At 41.0% G+C, this 22,396-nt stretch overlaps 1 protein-coding gene across 1 annotated transcript in view; it reads right to left on the minus strand.

Annotated features, from left to right (window-relative positions):
• The window catches only part of usp13 (ubiquitin specific peptidase 13), a 106,059-nt gene that overhangs the window by 53,578 nt on the left and 30,085 nt on the right, over window positions 1-22,396 (minus strand). Inside the window, exons 4-5 of the mRNA XM_060834133.1 lie at window positions 7,956-8,077; window positions 593-735 (exon numbers count right to left, since the gene is read on the minus strand). Of these exons, the coding sequence (XP_060690116.1) occupies window positions 593-735; window positions 7,956-8,077 (265 nt within the window). The remainder of the gene's footprint in view (window positions 1-592; window positions 736-7,955; window positions 8,078-22,396) is intronic.

Consider the following 22,396-nt stretch of genomic DNA (forward strand, 5'->3'; position numbering starts at 1 on the left):
TGTAAAAAGTGCTGTTTAAACATGATTTGGCTGGTGTCAGAAATTCAAATGCACAACTGCACTCCGGAGACTTGAGCACAAAACATATTTTGTACAGCACTCTCAGTAATGCCGTTAACTGGATGTGCAAATGAATCAGGGTCCCTTACTCTCTCAGAGATATATGCAAAAGATCCTTTAATATTTTTCAAAGGAGGGCTGTCTTAGGCATTCTTTATTTCTCAATCAGGATCATTTAGATTATCATTTTAAAAATCTTGCTGTGCTGACATTACCTATTGGATCTTCTTGCGTTAATAACAATGTCCATACTTCAAAACTACTTAATTGGCTGGTAAGCCTTTGAGTTGTTTCATTGGTCAAAACATATGTTCTTTTGTCAAATAATCTGGTTATGAAACAAGGTGAACAAAACTCTCTGGGGACAACAAGGAAGTATTACGAATTTTAAGTGTTATCATATTTCATCTTGTCACATTTCATGAAAAGTTATCTTAAAAATTTTGATTTCATATCTGAACAGTACTCAGAACAAATGAAAATGAAGACTGGCTCATTCACAGCTCATGTTTAAGGTATGTAAGGTGTTGACCTGGGTGGAATACGGACTCCATTATCCAGTTGGTGAAGATTATTCTCATGTTTTGAGTCTTTAAGTTCCTCTTCCCATGATTCGGAATCCTGTTTTTCAAATGGAGACCTTGCAGCTAGGACAGCATCACATGCTATTGTTACCTGGTGGGATGGATATAAGAATAAGTCAAAATAATGACTCAATAAAGAGTCTCAAAATAAAATTCACAACATTTTATGACCAACTTCAAAGATTCTTTTTTGGAACTCTGTCAGAAACTACTTTCCAAGATAATATATCCAGACAACTTAAGAAAAGGGTTTCTTTTTAGCAATGCACCTGTTCAAAATCACCATTTTGACACTGTTGAGCCTCCACGTCCACTGAGACTATCTATACTATAGTGTTCAGTGTCTTTCAATATTCTATTCACTGCTGGTTTATTTTAAATGCTGCAGTTGTCACAGATACTGAGACTAGTTATAATGATACCATACAATCAGAATGGGCTCAGATAAGTCTGGTAAGCTCAATAGTTGGTATGCTGCAGTTAATTTCAGTTTTCCTTTGGAGCACACTAGAATTCACACTTCACAGAAGCCTCTGGAAAACTATTGTATTTAAGGTTAGTTACTGGTTTCTCAGGTTCCTAAATGATGCTTACGGTGGAGTTCTGACAATGTTTAATCTTCGTCTCCTATTGTCCATGGTTATACAGTAACATATGCTAGAAAGAACATGAATAGAACAGAATTGCATTCACTTCCCATGCTCCAGATCAGCAAACAGCCTCCATCCACCTTTTTTTTTTCATTTACAATGAACATGTCATCAGTATTGGAATGACAAATAAAAATGGAAATATCACAGATATTTTTCTGATGCTTTGCATTAATATGCAGGATGCATATTTAGGCAACGCAAATTAATGTTACATGCAGGTCATGAACCCTCTATTCTGCAGGACAGGTCCCCAGTTTCCTATCTTGCTACAATGAATATTAAACCTAAGTTATGTAATTTCTGATTTAATAATTTGTTCTGAATTACTTACATACTTTCCAGAACAAATGTCTTTCATAGTAACTGACACAGAATAAAAACAGCTGTACATCGTTTTGTGGAAAATAATTATCTTTTCATTTTTTCTCTGCTAGCAAAGGTGCAGCGAAAATAAGTTTACTGGCTGACACACTATGGAAAGCATTGGTGCATTGGTCATATACTCAGACCAGTTAGAGGATGCTGTGAAGAAACATTGTAATTTCAATCACATCAAGCTAATAAAAGGTAAACAAATAAAGTTTGTGAGAAGATTTGTAGCTCGGGTGCTAGTTGTTGTGGTTCTGTTCACCGAGCTGGGAATTTGTGTTGCAGACGTTTCGTCCCTGTCTAGGTGACATCCTCCACTATAAATGCGGGAGGAAACAACACAGAAGCGCTTCACAGGAGGCTCCCAAGCACTGAGGATGTCACCGAGACAGGGGACGAAACGTCTGCAACACAAATTCCCAGCTCGGTGAACAGAACCACAACAGTAAACAAATAACTTTGGTTTTTGCCTCAGTTTGTTCCACTAAGAAACACTGGTTTATGCAACTGTCAGATTTGGATGGGTGCAACACAATTCTCTTGGATTGAAATCCATTGATTTTCTATAACTGTGAAGAATTCAATGTATCACCACAGCAGTGGGACTGTAATAAACAATCCTTCCCTGAACATAATGAATTCTCTCCTCCTTAATACATACTTCAGTTCTTTGCTTTGTCTCTACATGAATACTCAATCTCTGAGGCACACCTGGCACATTTAGAAAGTCATAATCATTTCAGGTCAAGAATGATGAGGTAGCTGAAGATGGTGCAATGCATATTGTTGCTAAAGAGTCACTGAATTAAGAAAGTTGCTTTAACCAAAGTGAAGTCCTAAACTACTGTGATATTAAATGGGATTGCGCTATTAGTGTAACACATTCTGATTGAACTAGTCAACTCTGGGTTATGCTAAATTGTCGCTGAAAAATGAAATGTGTTGCTGGAAAAGCGCAGCAGGTCAGGCAGCATCCAAGGAGCAGGTGAATTGACGATTCGGGCATAAGCCCTTCTTCAGGAATGAGGAAGGTGTGCAGATTTCTCCAGCTTCCTCATTTCCCCTCCCCCCACCTTATCTCAGTCCCAACCCTCAGACTCAGCACCGCCTTCTTGACCTGCAATCTTCTTCCCGACCTCTCCGCCCCCACCCCCTCTCCGGCCTATCACCCTCACCTTAACCTCCTTCCACCTATCGCATTCCCAACGCCACTTCCCCCAAGTCCCTCCTCCCTACCTTTTATCTTAGCCTGCTTGGCACACCTTCCTCATTCCTGAAGAAGGGCTTATGCCCAAAACATCAATTCTCCTGCTCCTTGGATGCTGCCTGACCTGCTGCGCTTTTCCAGCAACACATTTTTCAGCCCTGATCTCCAGCATCTGCAGTCCTCACTTTCTCCTATGCTAAATTGTCGTAAACTGAATGGTTACCATGGCAAAGCCCACTCACGCCTTATACTGAGATTCACCTTCCTTTGCTAAACAAACTCATTAGTTTGCAGCTAAATGAATAGATTGCATTACTATCAGAACATAACAGATGTGCTTCAACAGAATGTTTTATTTGGAGATAGAATGGAAAAGGATGTAAACAAATGATGACTGACTCAAGTTGTCTATCAGTTTTAAACAACTCTGTTAAATATGACCCAATACAAATTGATTCAGCATACATATTGATGCCATCCATAGTTCAGCTGGAACCTCTGATTCAGAAGAATGTGTGTTTGAGTCTACTTTGGCACAGAAAGCAAGAGAGGCATGCTAGTGCAGTACTGTGAGGGTGCTGTACTGTTGGGGGGGGGCAACTTTCAGAGGAAATGTTAAAATGAGAGTCTTTCACCTCTCATATGCGGATATAAAGGATCCCGTGGCACTTTTCTAAAGGAGAACAGAGGAATTATCCTTAGAATCCTCACAAACAGTTATCCCTCAATCAACATCAAAAAGAAAAGATTGTTCACACTCCACCACATTGCTGTGTGTCAGAACTTGTGGTGCACACATTGGCTCCTGTCTTTCTCACATTTCATACACTTCAAAAGTAATTAATTGGCAGTAAAGTGCTTTGAAATGTTGGTACTTCTGCAAGCTTTTATATAAATACAAATCTTTATTTCTAAAGTATTTTATTTAAAACTTAAATTTATTTTACTATATTTAATCTCACATTATTTGTTATAGATTTAAGCTAAGAGGGGAAAGATTTAAAAGGGACCTAAGGGGCAAGTTTTTCATGCAGACAGTGGTGCATAAATTGATGGAAGTGGTGGAGGTTGGTAAAATTACAACACTTAAAAGGCATCTGGATGAGTATATGAGAAAATTCCGCAGATAGTTAATGAAAGGCAATGAGGAATTTACAAGAGCTAAGGGTGTGATGGATGGCAGCTGTAGGAAGGAAGAAGAAAACCACAGATACAGTCAGGCAGATGGGTTACTACCAGGAAAGGTAGGAGAGGGTGGTAAGTCCCACAGGAATCTCCTGTGGCTACTCCCATCCCAAACAAGTATGCTGTTTTGGAAAATGTAGGGGGTGATGGACTCTCAGGGGAATGCAGCAAAGATTTCTGCTACTGAGACTGTCTCTAATGTAGCAAGGGGTATATCAGGTTCCAAGCAATCGATTCTGATAGGGACTCTCCAGTCAGAGACACAGACAGATGTTTCTGCGGCCGACAGCGAGAAATCAGAATGGTGTGTTGCCTTCCTGGTGCCAGGATCAAGGATATCTTGGAGAATGTACAGAATATTCTTAAAGTGGGGAGGGACCAGCAGGAGGCTGTTGTATACAGAGGAATTAATGACATAGGAAACCAAAAAGGATGAGATTCTGAGAGGACCACATAGGAAATTAGGCAGGAATTTAAAAAGGAGGTCCTCGAGGGTAGTAATATCTGGATTACTCCCAGTGCCACGAGATAGTGAGGATAGGAAGAGGAGGATAGAGCAGATGAATGTGTGGCTGAGGAGCTGGTGCAGGGGAGAAGGATTCACATTTTTGGAATATTAGAATGTCTTCTGGGGTAGAAGTGACCTGTATATGGAGGGTGGATTGCACTTGAATTGGAAGGGGACTAATATACTGGCAGGGAGATTTGCTAGAGCTGCTCGGGAGCATTTAAATTATTGGCAGGGGTTTTGGGACACAATAAGGGAGATAGTTAGGAAAGAGATCAGTCTGAGACTGGTACAGTTGGGAAAAAGAGCAAGTCAAACAATCAGAGACAAAGCAGGGAATGAGGTAAGACTGAAACTGAACTGCATTTATTCCAGTGCAAGAGACCTAAAAGACAGATCAAGTCAGAGCATGGTTGGGAACACGGGACTGGGATATCATAGTGATTATAAAGAGCTGGCTCAAGAATGCTTAATGTTCCAGGGTATAGACATTGCAGGAAAGATAGAAGGTGGGGGCCAGGGTCAAGAGAGGAGGGGGAGTGATGTTTTTCGAACATTTCGAATGTACTTAGGGAGAATATTTCTGGGAATATGTCCAAGGAGGTTATTTGAGTGGAACTGAAAAATAAGAAAGGGATGAAAGCCTTACTGGAATTGTACTATAGACCCACCAACAGTCAGCAGGAAATTGAGAAACAAATGTGTACGGAGATCACACTTATCTGTAAGAATAACAGGGTGGTTATGGCAGGGGATTTTAATGTTCCAAACATAGTCTGGGACTGCCATAGTGTTAAAGTCTTGGATAGAGAGGAATTTGTTCAGTGTGAACATAAAAGTTTTATGATTCAGTATGTGGATGTACCTACTAGAGAAGGTGCAAAACTTGACCTGCTCTTGGGAAATAAGGCAGGGCAGGTGACTGAGGTGTCAGTGGGGGAGCACTTTGGAACCATCAACCATAATTCTTTTAGTTTTAAAATAGTGATGAAAAGGACAGACTGGATCTAAAAGCTAAAATTCTAAATTGAAGGAAGGCCAATTTTGACAGCATTAGGCAAGAACTTGCAAAAGTTGATGGGGGGCAGACGTACGCAGGTAAAAAGATGGCTGGAAAATGGGAAGCCTTCAAAAATGACATAATGAGAGTCCAGAGACAGTATGTTCCTATTAGGGTAAAGGACATGGCTGGTAGATGTAGGGAATGCTGGATGACGAAAGAAATTGTGGTTTGTCAAGAAAAGGAAGGAAGCATATGTCAGACATAAACAGGTAAATCCTTAGAAGAGTATAAAGGCAGTAAGAGGTATTCTTAAGAGGGAAATTAGGAGGGCAAAAAGGGGACATGAGATAACTTTGGCAGACAGGATTAAGGAGAATCCAACGGGATTCTACAAATACATTAAGGATAAAATAGTAACTAGGAGACAATAGGGATCAGCAAGGCAGCCTATATGTGGAACTGCAGGAGATAGGAGATATACTAAATGAGTATTTAGTATCAGTGTTTACTGTGGAGAAGGACATCGATGATATAAACATGGAAATAAATAGCAACATCTTGGAAAATGGCCATATTACACGGGAGGTGGTGCTGGATGGCTGAAAATGCATAAAGGTGGATAAATTCCTGGGAATTGTCAGGTGTTCTGTGGAATTGTGAAAAGCTAAAAAAAAAGGTGAATGCTGAGCCCCTTACTAGGAAATCTGTATCATCAAAAGCCACAGGTAAGGTGACGGAAGACTGGAGGTTGGTTAATGCGGGGCCACTATTTAAGAAAGGTGATAAGGAAAAGCCAAGGAACTATAGACCAGTGAGCCTGACATCGGTGATGGGCAAATTGTTCAAGGAAATCCTGTGGGACAGGATTTACATGTATTTGGAAAGGCAGGGACTGATTAGGGATAGTCAGCATGGCTCTGTGTGGAGGAAATTATATCTCACAAACTTGACTGAGTTTTTTGAAGAAGTAACGTGGAGGATTGATGAGGGCAGAGCAGTGGATACGATCTATATAGACTTCAGTGAGGCGTCCAACAAGGTTCCTCATGGTAGGCTGTTTAGATCACACAGAAATATAGGGAGAACCAGCCACTTGGATACAGAACTGGCTCAAAGATAAGAAGACAGAGAGTGGTGGTGAAGGATTGCTTTTCAGACTGGAGGCATGTGACCAGCAGTGTGTTACAAGGATCAATGCTGGGGCCACTGCTTTTCATCATTTATATAAATGATTTGGATGTGAACATTGGAAATATAGTAAGTTTGCAGACGACATCAAAATTGAAGGTATCGTGGACAGCAAGAAGGTTACCTCAGAGTACAATGGGATCTTGATCAGATGGGCCAATGGGCAGATGAAGTTTAATTTCGATAAATGTGAGGTACTACATTTTGGAAAGGCAAATCAGGGCAGGAGTTATACACTTAATAATAAGTCCTGGGGAGTGTTGCTGAAGAAAGAGAATTTGGAGTGCAGGTTAATAGTTCCCTGAAAATGGAGTCGCAGGTAGATAGGATAGTGAAGAAGACTTTTGGTATGCTTGCCTTTATTGGTCAGTGCATTGAGTATAGGCGTTGGGAGGTTATGTTGTGGCTGTACAGAACATTGGTTCGGCCACTTTGTGAATACTGTATGCAATTCTGGTCTCCCTGCTTTGGAAAGATGTGAAACTTGACAGGGTTCCGAAAAACATTTACAAGGATGTTGCCAAGGTTGGAGGGTTTGAGCTATAAGAAGATGCTGAATAGGCTGGGATTATTTACTCTGGAGCATCAGAGGCAGAAGGGAAACCTTTTAGAGGTTCATAAAATCTTGAGGGGCAGGGATAGGGTAAGTCCAAAAGTCCCCAGGGTGGGTAAGTCCAAAACTAGAGGGCATAGATTTAAGGTAGGAGGGAAATTATTTAAAAGGGACCCAAGGGGCAACGTTTTAACCCAGAGGGTGGTGTGTGTATGGAATGAGGTGCCAGAGGAAATGGTGGAGGTGGGCACAATTACAACATTTACAAGGCATCTGGATGGGTATATGAATAGGAAGGGTTCAAAGGGATATGGCCCAAATGCTGGCAAATGGGGCTAGATTAATTTAGGATATCTGATCGGCACGGACAAGTTGGACTGAAGGGTCTGTTTCTGTGCTTTACAGAATGGACTCTAAATCCATAGTCAAATCATAAAAAGAAACTTGGGTAACTTTGACTTGTGTATGAAAAATTGTTCCCTTTAATTATGTATCACATTTTTTGTTGCTATTAATATCTCTGCCATATCAGGATCAGCATGTTGAAGCTAAAAAGGGTAGTCTTTGACCTCTCTACCCCAAATTTACTGAAGCTTGAGACTGTAAAGAGATAAACAATAGATGCTGCTTCACAAACTCACTGACCAGTGCTGGCAACTCCTCTATGTTTGGCAAAGGAATTTCATAGTGGTCAGGAAATATAACAAGATTAGCTTCATCTTCATATTCATAATCTTCATTGTTGAGGTCTTCACTCTTCTCCAGTTCTAAGAAAAAAAAAGATTAAAACAAAACTCATGTATTTCTGATTATTCATTTATTCAACCGAACATTTTACGAGGAGGGATCTGCATGCCTTCTCACTTCATTTAAATTTATTACAAAAAGTGGATGTCACTTCAATCCAGAAAAATTGTAATGACACAAGAATAGAATAGGGTAATTTATTCCATCAGCATTCATCCCATTATTTCTGTAATCTCTGACCAGGATTACAAATATCCTATAAATGGAACAAAACCTGAATGCAGGAGATAAAGACTCAAACACCATGCAATTTTAGTGTGCATGGCCATTGAAAGACAGGAGTAAATTTGCAGTGTAATTGATATGGAAAATCATGTCAAAATAGAAATGTCAAGAACTAGAACTATTGCTCACAACATTCTGACTTTAATTTGTAGTTTAAATATCGCACCAGTTAAATTGATACAATATTTCCCTGCATTCCAATTCTCAATTATTTTCCAGAGTGTGGTGACATAGCAACATGTGACAAAAATAGCATTTGTTTCTGTCTGCAAATATTAATATTCAACATCTGCTGACATGTAATTGGTCACATAGGTATAAAGGAGGGTTTTTGTGTCATTTTGTCACAAGATATACCTCAATTCAACACTGCCACAAACAAGTTGTGGGCGGCATGGTGGCACAGTGGTTAGCACTGCTGCCTCACAGTGCCTGAGACCCGGGTTCAATTCCCGACTCAGGCGACAGACTGTGTGGAGTTTGCACATTCTCCCCGTGTCTGCGTGGGTTTCCTCTGGGTACTCCAGTTTCCTCCCACAGTCCAAAGATGTGCAGGTCAGGTGAATTGGCCATGCTAAATTGCCCGTAGTGTTAGGTAAGGTGTAAATGTAGGGGTATGGGTGGGTTGCGCTTTGGCGGGTCGGTGTGGACTTGTTGGGCCGAAGGGCCTGTTTCCACACTGTAAGTAATCTAATCTAATCTTATCTTGCCACTTCTCCTCTCTTGCTGTCACTTATCAAACTTTAAAAGGTCATTTGGCCAGATAAGGAGTGGCAAACCAGCTCCACTCCTTTTAATGTTCTTGGATAGCCGAAACAATTTTGTTGTTTTTTAATCATGCAGCGACACCTCACTACAATTGAAAGGTAGCTTACTAGTTCACCCGAAATATTAAGGGGTTAATTTAGGATCCAATACCCCAGCCTTCTCCTCTGAACCCTTAAACAAGGCCATTACATATTTATTCTGCAAGTAAACCTTAACCAGTAATACTGCTGTACATTTCCCATGATCCCTGTTATCAGTACACTTGGATTTAACTTACTTGCAAGTGAGGAGTTCTTTTATTTATTCACTATCAATGTTTGTGCATACCCAGTTCAGAGACTACTAATTTATAGAGTCATAGAGTCATAGAGATGTACAGCACAAAAACAGACCCTTCAGTCCAACTCATCCATGCCGAACAGATATCCCAACCCAATCTAATCCCACCTGCCAGAACCCAGTCCATATCCGTCCAAACCCTTCCCATTCATATACCCATCCAGATGCCTTTTAAATGTTGCAATTGCACTAGCCTCCACCACTTCCTCTGGCAGCTCATTCCACACACGTACGACCCACTGCATGAAAAATTTGTCCCTTAGGTCTCTTGTATATCTTTCCCCTCTCACCCTACACCTATACCCTCTCGTTCTGGATTCTCCCACCCCAGGGAAAAGACTTTGCCTATTTATCCTATCCATGCCCCTCATAATTTTGTAAACCTCTAGAAGGTCGCCCCTCGGCCTCCAGCATTCCAGGGAAAACATCCCCAGCCTGTTCAGCCTCTCCCTCTAGCTCAGATCCTCTAACCCTGACAACATCCTTGTAAATCTTTTCTGAACCCTTTCAAGTTTCACAACATCTTTCTGATAGGAGGAGACCAGAATTGCATGCAATATTCCAACAATGGCCTAACCAATATTCTGTACAGCTGCAACATGACCTCCCAACTCCTGTACTCAATAGTCTGACCAATAAAGGAAAGCATACCAAACGCCTTCTTCACTATCCTTTCTACCTGCGACTCCACTTTCAAGGAGCTATGAACCTGCACTCCAACGTCTCTTTGTTCAGCAACACTCCCTAGGACCTTACCATTAAGTGTATAAGTCCTGCTAAGATTTGCTTTCCCAAATTGCAGCACGTCACATTTATCTAAATTAAATTCCATCTGCCACTTCTCAGCCCACTGGCCCATCTGATCAAGATCCCGTTGTAAACTGAAGTAACCCTCTTCGCTGTCCACGACACCTCCAATTTTGGTGTAATCAGCAAACTTACTATTACCTCTTATGCTCACACCCAAATCATTTATGTAAATGATGAAAAGTAGAGGACCCAGCACTGATCCTTGTGGAACTCCAATGGTCACAGGCCTCCAGTCTGAAAAACAACTCTCCACCACCACCCTCTGTTTTCTACTTTTCAGCCAGTTCTGATTCCAAATGGCTAGTTCTCCCTGTATTCCATGAAATCTAACCTTGCTTACCAGTCACCCATGGGGAACCTTGTCGAATGCCTTACTGAAGTCCATGTAGATCACATCTACTGCTCTGCCCTCTGTTACTCCTTCAAAAAACTCAATCAAGTTTGTGAGACATGATTTCCCACACATAAAGCCATGTTGACTATCCCTAATCAGTCCTTGCTTTCCAAATACATGTAAATCCTGACCCTCAGGATTCCCTCCGATAACTTGCCCACCACCGACATCAGTCTCACTGCTCTATGGCTCCCTGGCTTATCCTTACCACCTTTCTTAAACAGTGGCACCACGTTAGTCAACCTCCAGTCTACCGGCACCTCACCTGCGACTATCGATGATACAAATATCCCAGGAAGAGACCCAGCAATCACTTCTCTAGCTTCCCACAGAGTTCTAGGGTACACCTGATCAGGTCCTGATGATATCCAGCACTTCCTACTCTGTAATATGGACATTTTCAAGATCTCACCATCTATTTCCCCACGTTCTATATCTTCATATCCTTTTCCACAGTAAATACTGATGCAAAATACTCGTTTAGTATCTGCTACATCTCCTGTGGCTCCACACAAAGGCTGCCTTGCTGATCTTTGAGGGGGCCTATTCTCTCCCTAGTTACTCTTTTGTCGTTAATGTATTTGTAAAAACTGCTTGGATTCTCCTTAACTCTATTTGCCAAAGCTATCTCATGCCCCCTTTTTGCCCTCCTGACTTCCCTCTTAAATATACTCCTACTGCCTTTATAATCTAAGGATTCACTCGATCTATCCTGTCTATACCTTACATATGCTTCCTTCTTTTTCTTAACTAAAACCTCAATTTCTTTAGTCATCCAGCATTCCCTATACCTACCAGCCTTTCCTTTCATCCTGACAGAAATTTAATTTCTCTGGATTCTCGCTATCACATTTCTGAAGGCTTCCCATTTTCCAGCCGTGACCTGCCCTGCCTTATTTCCCAAGAGTAGGTCAAGTCTTGCACCTTCTCTAGTAGGTACATCCACATACTGAATCAGAAAATTTTCTTGTACACACTTAACAAACTCCTCTCCGTCTAAACCCTTAACACTATGGCAGTCCCAGTCTATGTCTGGAAAATTAAAATCCCCTGGCATAGCCACCCTATTATTATTACAGATAACAGAGATCTCCTTACATGTTTGCTTTTCAATTTCCCTCTAACTATTGGGGGGTCTATAATGCAATCCCAATAAGGTGATCGTCCCTTTCTTATTTCTCAGTTCCACCCAAATAACTTCCCTGGATGTATTTCCAGGAATATCCTCCCTCAGCACAGCTATAATGCTATTCCTTCTCAAAAATGCCACTCCCCCTCCTCTCTTGCCTCCCTTTCTATCCCTCCTGTAGCATTTGTATCCAGGAACATTAAGCTGCCAGTCCTGAGCCATGTTTCTGTAATTGGTATGATACCCCAGACCCATGTTTCTAATCATGCCCTGCATTCATCTACCTTCCCTGTTAGGCCTCTTGCAATGAAGTAAATGCAGTTTAATTCATCAGTCCTACTTTGTTCTCTGCTTTGCCCCTGCCTGCCCTGACTGTTTGACTCACCTTTGTTCTCAACTGTACAAGTCTCAGATTGAAATCTTTCCTCACTAGCTCCCTGGGTCCCACAGTTTAAATCCTCCTGAGCAGCTCTAGCAAATTTCCCTGCCAGTATATTAGTCCCCTTCCAACTTAGGTGCAATCCGTCCTTCTTGTACGAGTCACTTCTACCCCAAAACAGCTTCCAATGATCCAAAAATGTGAATCCTTCTCCCATTCACCAGCTCCTCAGCCATGCATTCATCTGCTCTATGCTCCTATTCCTGCCCTCACTAGCTTGTAGCACTGGGGGAGTAATCCAGATATTACTACTCTCGAGGACCTCCTTTTTAAATTCCTGCCTAACTTTCTGTAATCTCCCTTCAGAATCTCAACCTTGAGAACATTCTGCACCCTCTCTGTGACATCCTTGATCCTTGCACCATTCTGATTTTTTGCTCCTGGCCACAGAAACGTCTGTCTGTACCTTGGACTAGAGAGTCCCCAACACAATCGATTGCTTGGAACCCGACATGACCCTCATTGCATTAGAGCCAGTCTCAATACTAGAAACTTGGCTGTTCGTATTACATACTCCTGAGTGTCCATCAACCCCTACATTTCCAAAAAGCATACTTGTTTGAAATGGGGATAACTCCTTCCTGGAGTTAACCCATCTGTGTGACTGTATCTAAAGACCTCCCTCCCTTCCTATACCTGCCATCCATCACATCCTCTTGCTATTGTAAATCCCTCATTGCCTCTAACTGCATCTCCAACCGATCCATTCGATCTGATAGGATTGACAACCAACAGTATTTATTGCAGACATTATCCTCAGTAACCCGTAAACTCTCCCTAAACTCCCACATCTGAAAAAAAAGAGCATATCACTTTACTAAGGCCATTTTTGCTTCTTTCAGTCTACAGACCCAGAAAATAGCACTGACGTATTCCTCTATAAAACACTGCTCCAGATTAAATTAATACTTATGGCTTATACTTTAAGTTTAATCAAGAGACATAGCTCAGTAAAACATATAATCAAGAAAGAACCCACTCTACTCACTACTGCAGACTTATTTTAAGGCCATGCTTAAAATCCACTTATCTGCTTCTGTGCTGTGACCTCTCCCAGATTCCTCCAAGATCAGTTGTGAATTACACTTTTTAAATTTTCCCAGATGCACTCCAATGTCCAGCAATACATGAATTCAACCTTCTCTCTCCTGCACTGCCCTCACCATGTGCTTCCTTTGTCTGTTCTTCTCCCTTTTAAAACTGCTGTTGTTTTGACATTCTTTTTCTCCAAAATTCCAAAATAATACAACAGCATATAAAACAGTAATTGCTGCTCCTGGAATTTGAGGAAATCACTTCCAACACCTAAAATATCTCTAAGGAAGAGTCATTCGACTGGAAATGTTAACTCTGATTTCTCTTCACAGATGCTGCCAGACCTGCTGAACTTTTTACGCAATTTCTGTTTTTGTTTCTGATTTACAGCATCCGCAGTTCTTTCAGTTTTTAGTAATTGATTTCTGTTGTTTAAATAACAGATGGCAGTCATGGTTTCAATTGAACATAAACTCCTGACAGCTAGCCTTGTCGACATTAATCCCTTTGATGCCACACACGCTGGTTTTGTTGCTGGCCTTTCTCTCTATACTAGACCTAGGACTACCCCATTACACATCCAGATTTTCCACATTGGAAACAATCATTGCACAGTTTCCCACCCATGTCCCATTCAGATTATGCTTTGTCTGTTGGACTGACCACTTTAAGTGCTGTGTTAAATGCTCAAAGAGATAAAGAAAGTACATCTTTTTCATTAACATCTGAATTAAAAAAGCAAGCTTGAGTATGTCAGCCTTTAAGTTGGAGTTGGGTATGGTTGTGTCACCAAAGATGCCTTCAATCAGATTCTCAATTCTCACCTTGAGTTGTTTCAATTTAAAAAAGGTTTAATGTTTTGAGTCCAATGACTGTTCTTCAGAATTAAAGTTCCAAAGAAAGCGTTTGGATTCAAAACATTAAGTCTAATCCTCTCTCCATAGATGCTGTCAGACCTGCTGAGTTTCTCCAGTAGTTATTGTTTTATTTTAGCCTGAGATTGCATAATTAGCCACAGCAACAGCTGTGAACATTGCAGATAACTTTGTGTTCTTAGTGTTCAAAAATGTCTCCAATTTGTGCAGTCAATAATTGTTTTGTTCTCCTAAACGAAAGGAGAGAGAGAGAGTCAACACAAAGGAAAGAATTAAAGAGAAGGCATGTGAAAAAGAGAGCACACAATAGAGAGATACAACCTTTTTCAGTTCTGCTGTTGCAAATCCATCTCTTCTGCTCTGCCAAAGCTGTTGTTTCAAATACAGCTCATTTGTGAGATCCCTGTGTCATTGGGGTCATTGTTTCCAACCTGGACAATTGCAGCTGACTCTTTCACATTCAATATGGGAAGCATACTGCAAATTAAATTAACCTGTGGTCAGGTGATAACTACGGCTATTTTCATGTCAGAGACTTTCCTTTCTAAAACCAGTTCAGTCCACAGAAGCCCCAGGAGTAAAAATCAGATGATCGCTGTTAAAAATTGATAGTCCATATTTCATCACTATTGTGATAAAGGAAAGTAATAGTGGATTGGCACTTCACTTCACCTTGAGTCCTTGGCTCAAACTATCCAAGTCAATGGTTTACCATGAAATGAGTCAGATAACTCCAATCTACTCCTGAGTCACAACAGTCCATAGAAGAAAACTGTTCATAATTCAATGTAAAATTAACTAAAACTGGTATTTCTATGAAACATGTAGATATTTTAACCAACCTGTTCAGTGATGTTATTGCACATCTCTGGAGCAGGATGGACGTAAGCCTAGGTTGTCCATTTCTCAGAGGTAGAAATACTATCACTGCATCGTAAGAACTCTGTGTAAAATATATATCAGATGAATAAAACCTTGTTTTGCACTCCATCTTACTGTATCAATTCAGTCATATATATGAATGAAGACTAGACTTTTCTCATAATCAAAAAGTCTCACACACAATTGCCAAACTATTATTGTCAGTCATGTTTCTATTGCCAACTCATTGGGAGGGCAAGAAATGCATTTGACTTGATAATAAGCAAAGACCACTTCCAAATGTTTAAAAGCAAAGTACATTACAATATTAGTCAGTGAGAACAGAGAAGATGGTAAAAGAGGGGGGTTTGTGGCATTGTTGGTCAAGGACAGTATTACTGTTGCAGAAAAGATATTTGGGGACTCGTCAACTGAGGTAGTATGGGCTGAGATTAGAAACAGGAAAGGAGAGGTCACCCTGTTGAGAGTTTTCTATAGGCCTCCAAATAGTTCCAGAGATGTAGAGGAAAGGATAGCAAAGACGATTCTTGATAGGAGTGAGAGAGACAGGGCAGTTTTTATGGGAGACTTCAACTTTCCAAATATTGACTGGGAACACTATAGTACAAGTACTATAGATGGGTCAGTTTTTGTCCCATGCGTGCAGGACAACAAGGAGCAAAGCCACATTAGATTTGGTACTGGGTAATGAGCCCGGCCAGGAGTTAGACTTGGAAGTAGGTGAGCACTTTGGTGATAGCGATCACAATTCTGTTTACTTTAGTGATAGAAAGGGATAGGTGTATACCACTGGGCCAGAGTTACAGCTGGGGGAAAGGCAATTACAATGCGATTAGGCAAGATTTAGGAAGCAGAGGATGGGGAAGGAAACTGCAGGGGATGGGCACATTAGAAATGTGGAGCTTATTCAAGCAAAAGCTCCTGTATATCCTAGATAAGTATGTACCTTTCAAGCAGGGAGGAAGCTGTAGAGCACGGGAGCCATGGTTTACGAAGGAAGTGGAATCTCTGGTCAAGAGGAAGAAGAAGCCTTATGTTAGGATGAGACGTGAAGGCTCAGTTAGGGTGCTTGAAGGTTACAAGGTAGCCAGGAAAGACCTAAAGAGAGAGCTCAGAAGAGCCAGGAGGAGGCACGAGAAGTTGTTGGCGGATAGGATCAGGGTAAACCCTAAGGTTTTCTATAGGTATTTAAGGAATAAAAGAATGATGAGTGTAAGATTAGGGCCAATCAAGGATAGTAGTAGGAAGTTGTGCGTGGAGTCAGAGGAGATAAGGGAAACACTTAATGAATATTTTTCGACAGTATTCAGTCTAGAAAACGACAATGCTGTCTAGGAGAATACTGAGATACAGGCCACTAGACTAGGTGTGATTGAGGTTAACAAGGAAGAGGTATTAGAAATCCTGCAGAGTGTGAAAACAAATAAGTCCCCTGTGCCGGATGGGATTAATCCTAGGATCCTCTGGGAAGCCAGGGAGGAGATTGCCAAGCCTTTGGCATTGATCTTTAAATTGTAATTGTTTACAGGAATAGTGACAGAAGACTGGAGGATAGCAAATGTGGTTCCCCTGTTCAAGAAGGGGAGTAGAGACAACCCTGGTAATTATAGACTAGTGAGCCTTACTTCAGTTGTTGTTAAAGTGTTGGAAAAGGTTATAAGAGACAGGATTTATAATCATCTAGAAAAGAATAATTTGATTAGGGACAGTCAGCATGGTTTTGTGAAGGGTAGGTCCTGCCTCACAAAACTTATTGAGTTCTTTGAGAAGGTGACCAAACGGAGAGAGGAGAATAAACTGGTTGATGTGGTGTATATGGATTTCAGCAAGGCTTTCGATAAGGTTCCCCACATTAGGCTATTGTACAAAATGCGGAAGAATGGGATTGTGGGAGATATAACAGTTTGGATCAGTAATTGGCTTGCTGAAAGAAGACTGAGGGTGGTGGTTGAAGAGAAATGTTCATCTTGGAGTCCAGTTACTAGTAGTGTACCGCAAGGGTCGGTGTTGGGTCCAGGATGTGGGTTAGTAAATTTGCAGACGACACTAAGGTCGGTGGAGTTGTGGATAGTGACGGAGTATGTTGTAGGTTACAGAGAGACATAGAGAAGCTGCAGAGCTGGGCTGAGGGTGGCAAATGGAGTTTAATGCGGACAAGTGTGAGGTGATTCACTTTGGTCAGAGTAACCGGAATGCAAAGTACTGGGCTAATGGTAAGATTCTTGGTAGTGTAGATGAACAGAGAAATCTCGGTGTCCATGTACACAGATTCTTGAAAGTTGCCACCCAGGTTGACAGGGTTGTTAAGAAGGCATGCAGTGTTTTAGCTTTTATTAATAGAGGGATCGAGTTCTGGAACCATGAGGTTATGCTGCAGCTGTACACAATACTCCAAATGCAGCCGCACTAGAGTTGTGTACAGTTCTGGTCACCGCATTATAAGAAGGATGTGGAAGCTTTGGAAAGAGTGCAGAGGAGATTTACTAGGATGTTGCCTGGTATGGAGGGAAGGTCTTACGAGGAAAGGCTGAGGGACTTGAGGCTGTTTTCGTTAGAGAGAAGAAGGTTCAGAGGTGACTTAATAGAGACATAGAAGATAATCAGAGGGTTAGATAGGGTGGACAGGGAGAGCCTTTTTCCAAGTATGGCAATGGTGAGCATGAGGGGACATAGCTTTAAATTGAGGGGTGATAGATATAGGACAGATGTCAGAGGTGGTTTCTGTACTCAGAGAGTAGTAAGGGTATGGAATGCTTGACCTGCAACGGTAGTAAATTCGCCAATTTTAAATACATTTAAGTCGACATTGGACGAGCATATGGACGTACATGGAATAGTGTAGGTTAGATGGGCTTCAGATTGGTATGACAGGTCTGCGCAACATCGAGGGCCAAAGGACCTGTACTGAGCTGTAATGTTCTAAGTTCTAATGTTCTATAAAACTAACGTTCTGAGACTGTAAATAGTTGACTTCATCTAGGACCCTAGGATTGTAGCCAGGATGTGGCTGTACTGTAGGGAGAAACAATAATTTCACCAGGACTGTCAAAGTGTAGTTCCCCTTCACACCCTCCTTATTGTCTGCATTGCTCAGGACTATGAATATTTTTTAAAAATAGATAAAATAGAAAATAGATAAGTTCTGGTCACTGCATTATAAGAAAGATGTGGAAGCTTTGGAAAGGGTGCAGAGGAGATTTTACTAGGATGTTGCCTAAGAGGGAAGGTCTTATGAGGAAAGGCTGAGGGACATGGACATTTGCTGCTCATCCCTAATTACCTTGAGGGTAGTAAAGAGTCAACCACATTGCTATGGGTCTGAAGTCACATGTAAGCCAGAATAGGGGTTAGGATGGGCAGATTTTCTTCCCTAAAAGGGCATTCATGAACCAGATGGGTTATATGACAATTGGCAATGATTTCTAATGGTCATCATTCGACTCTTAATTCTAGTTTTTTTCTACTGAAATCAAATGCCACCATCTGTCACCCAGCATTACATGGGTCTTTAGATTAACAGTCTAGCGACAATACTACCAGGCCATCACCTATCTTACTCCACATTCTATACCACTAATCCAATCACAAAGGGACACTTCGATTAACTGTGCGATGATATCTCCCTTTTGGCCACACTTGCTGATGAATCATTAGCAATATCACAGGCTAGCTCAGAGCTCTTCAAAACCCTTAAAAGTATTATTCTCCATGGCCAGAATCATGAAAATTGTACTCAATACATCAACTGATGCTATTTTGTTCATAATTATTTCTACAGTCAATTTGTAACAGATCTGAATCTATATTAGCCATGGCCCTTTTTTGTACCAGAGTTGGATTTGTTTACAGCACAATGCAGGTTCAACTAAACAGCTGCTGTTTTTTTGTCAGGCTCAGCCAACAAATACACTCTTACTGTCATGTAATTACATACATAACTTTGAGTGGATGGCAATAAATCTAAATTAGTCTTCTGACAACACATTGGAATTATGAGCCATCCCTTCTTCATTTCAAAAGGAAGATCCTTTGCAGGGCAGCCCCTAAGTTTGAAATGGCAAGCTGTAGACAGTTACTAAATGACAACGTACTATTTTTATGAAAGTGACATGCTCACAAGAAAGCCAAACACATAAAAGGGAACATTACCATAGCATGCAAATACTGATTAGACATCATCTAACGCTTAAAGATGATGTACCAGCACAGGCCGAACATTTGTTTGTGTTTAAGTTTACATTTCCAATTGTCACAAATATTTCTTTCAAATCAATAATTTACATAAAAACTTAAGGAGACATTGAAACATTTTTTCTGCTTTAAAAGACTTTCCTATGTCAAAAGCATGATTCTTAAATGCAGCAGCACTTAAGATGAAGATAGAAAGTGAAGTAAACCAAACAGGTTTTTTAAATAACTTATTTTCATAAATAACCAATTTATATCTGATACAAACAAAACATATGAAATTATGTAAAGGTTAAAATTCCTTCCTTTAAATTGAAGTCTTTTCAACAAATCTGCACTGCCATAAACGTACTAGCTACTCAGAAAATCACATTTCACCTGAAGCTATTTGCTCACCCAAACCTATGGATGAATATTGCACAACTTTAAATTTTACCATAAATATGTGACAATGCATCAGCAGTTGTGAAAATGAATGGTTAAAGTAGTGGATGGAATGCCATTAAAGTTCCCTGTCTTGACCTGGATGGTATTGCATTCGTTTAGGTCTTATCAGAGCTTCACTTATCCAAGCGGGTGGAACTAATTCATCACATTCCTCATTCTGTCTTACAGATGGAGAACAGACTTTAGGGTATCTTGGTGATGGATGAGGACCCAGCACATGGGTGGAGTTATGTCCCACAAAATTCCTTGCTTCTTACCTGCTCTTGTAGCCATGGTTAGGTTTCTGATTAAAGGTACATAGAACAAAACAGCACAGAGCAGGCCCTTTGGCCCTCAATGCTGTGCCAACCTTTGAACTAATCTAAGCCCATCACTTTACACTATCCCACCATCATCCATATGCTTATCCAAGGACTGTTTATTTACCCACTATGGGGCTGAGTTAACTACATTGGCAGGCAGGGGATTCCATGCCCTCACCACTCTCTTAGTAAAGAACCTGCTCTGACATCTGTCTTAAATCTATTACCCCTCAATATGCAGCTATGCCCCCTCGTACATGCTGATGTCATCATCCTCATAATAAGACTCGCACTGTCCACCCTATCTAATCCTCTGTTCATCTTGTATGTCTCTATTAAATCTCCTCTTAACCTTCTTGTCTCCAATGAGAACAGACCCAAGTCCCTCAGCCTTTCCTCATAAGACCTTCACTCCAGATCAGGCAACATCCTGGTAAATCTCCTTTGCACCTTTTCAATGTTTCCACATCCTTCCTGTAATGGGGCAACCAGAACTGCACACAATACTCCAAGTGAGGCAACTCCCTGACCTACCAAAGGATGTTGATGGTGGGATAGTACAATGAAGGCACACTATTGAACTTCAAAGGGAAATGATTAGATTCTGCCTTGCTGGTCATGGTCATCACCTGGCACTTGTCTGGTGTAAACGTTTCTTGACACTTTTGTTCCAACACTAAATGAACATCCTCACTTCAGACGTGGTGATGCAGGCAGGGTCACTGATGATGCAGTCGAATATGGTTGGGTTTAGGGCACTATGCAGCCAAAGTCCTGCAGTGATGCCCTGGAACTAAGATGACTGGCCTCCAACAATCACAACCATCTTCCTTTGTGCCACATAGAATTCCAACCAGTGGAGAGCTTTCCACTAATTCAACTGAACTCAATTTCCCTTGTGTCTCTGATGCCACCCTCTGTCACATGCTGCCTCAAAGTGAAGTCCAATGACCCTAACCTCACCTCTGGAATTAAGCACTTTTAATCCATATTATCAACAGAGTGCTCCTGGCAACACCTAGTTAAACAATGATGTGCAACTGATTTCTGAGTAGATGCTGTTCAAAAGCAAAGTCAATATCACTGTCTATCACTTTGATGATGATTAAGTAGACCATTGAGGTGGTAATTGACCAGTTTGGATTTGTCCTGCTTGTGAGAACTTGGTACACCTAAACAACTTTTCAGATAGTTGGGTAGATTCTAGTATAGCCACTGGACCAACTTAGCTACAGGTGCCAGTAGCTGTTTAGTACTATTAACAGGATTGTGAAGTAAAGAATTAGTTATACCTTTAATATCTATTGGGCATGTGTGCAAGGAGCTATATCGTAGTTACATAATATCACATGGAACAGGAGCCAAAATCTGTAGTCTTCTTAAATCTCCTGAACATAGTTATGTTTAATAAAGCCTGTTAATATTCATGTACAAGTCAGCAGACATGAATTTATCTCAACAAATTTGCCAGGTCACAAAGTCATTGCGGTATCTGGAGCACTCGAATGTTGCCTAAGAGTAAATCAAATTGGCTGATGGCTGACATCGCAAATGGTGGGGTCCTCAGGAGAAGGTCACAGGAATCTTCTACTCAGCACTTCTGGATGAAGATGATTACCAGAGATTCAAGTCTGGACTTTTGAACAAATGTGATTGTCTTCCTTATTATAGAAAATGGAGATATTTGCGGAGTCTCTTCTTCCTGCTGATTGTTTGTTGTCCATAACGATTCATGACAGGATGTGTTGGAACCACAGAATTTTGATCGGAGGTGTGGGTTGTGGGATTTCTTCGTCTATAGCCCCTCCATTAACACTCAAGAAGCTCAACATCATCCAAGACAAAATGGCCTGCTTGATGACCGTCACATCTACCATTTCACTCCCCTCGCTACTGACACACAGCGGCAGCAGCACGTACTTTCCAGAAGATGCACTGCAGTAATTCACCAGAACTCCATCAATAGCAACTTCCAAATTTGCAATCTAGACCTCCCATCTAGAAGGACAAAAGGCAGCAGATACACAAGAACACAATGACCTGTAAGTTTCATTTCAAGTCACACATCATCCTAATTTGAAAATATCACATGGAGATAGGATAGGACAGATAGGATCTATCATAATTGCTGAATCAACATCTGAAACTCCTTCCTAATAGCAGTGCAGGTGTACTTATTCCACATAGACTGCAACAGTCCAAGAAGGTAGTTCACACACCAACTTCTCAATGCATTAATGATGAGCTAAACTAGATCAGTGATCCCAACATTCCAAGAATAATTTAAAACAAAAACTTGATAATGAGGTCAAGCCAGATCTGGTGATTGTTGTCAAATCCAACTGTACATTAGACTTCCTGAAGGCTAAGTCCATTGGACTTGAACGTGCAAAGATGGAAGCAAAAGTAAAAGGTCTTGAATGAGATTGAAAAAAGTGTCAAGCTT

Source organism: Hemiscyllium ocellatum, chromosome 13 (assembly GCF_020745735.1).
Source record: "Hemiscyllium ocellatum isolate sHemOce1 chromosome 13, sHemOce1.pat.X.cur, whole genome shotgun sequence".
NCBI classification, from domain to species: Eukaryota; Metazoa; Chordata; class Chondrichthyes; order Orectolobiformes; family Hemiscylliidae; genus Hemiscyllium; species Hemiscyllium ocellatum.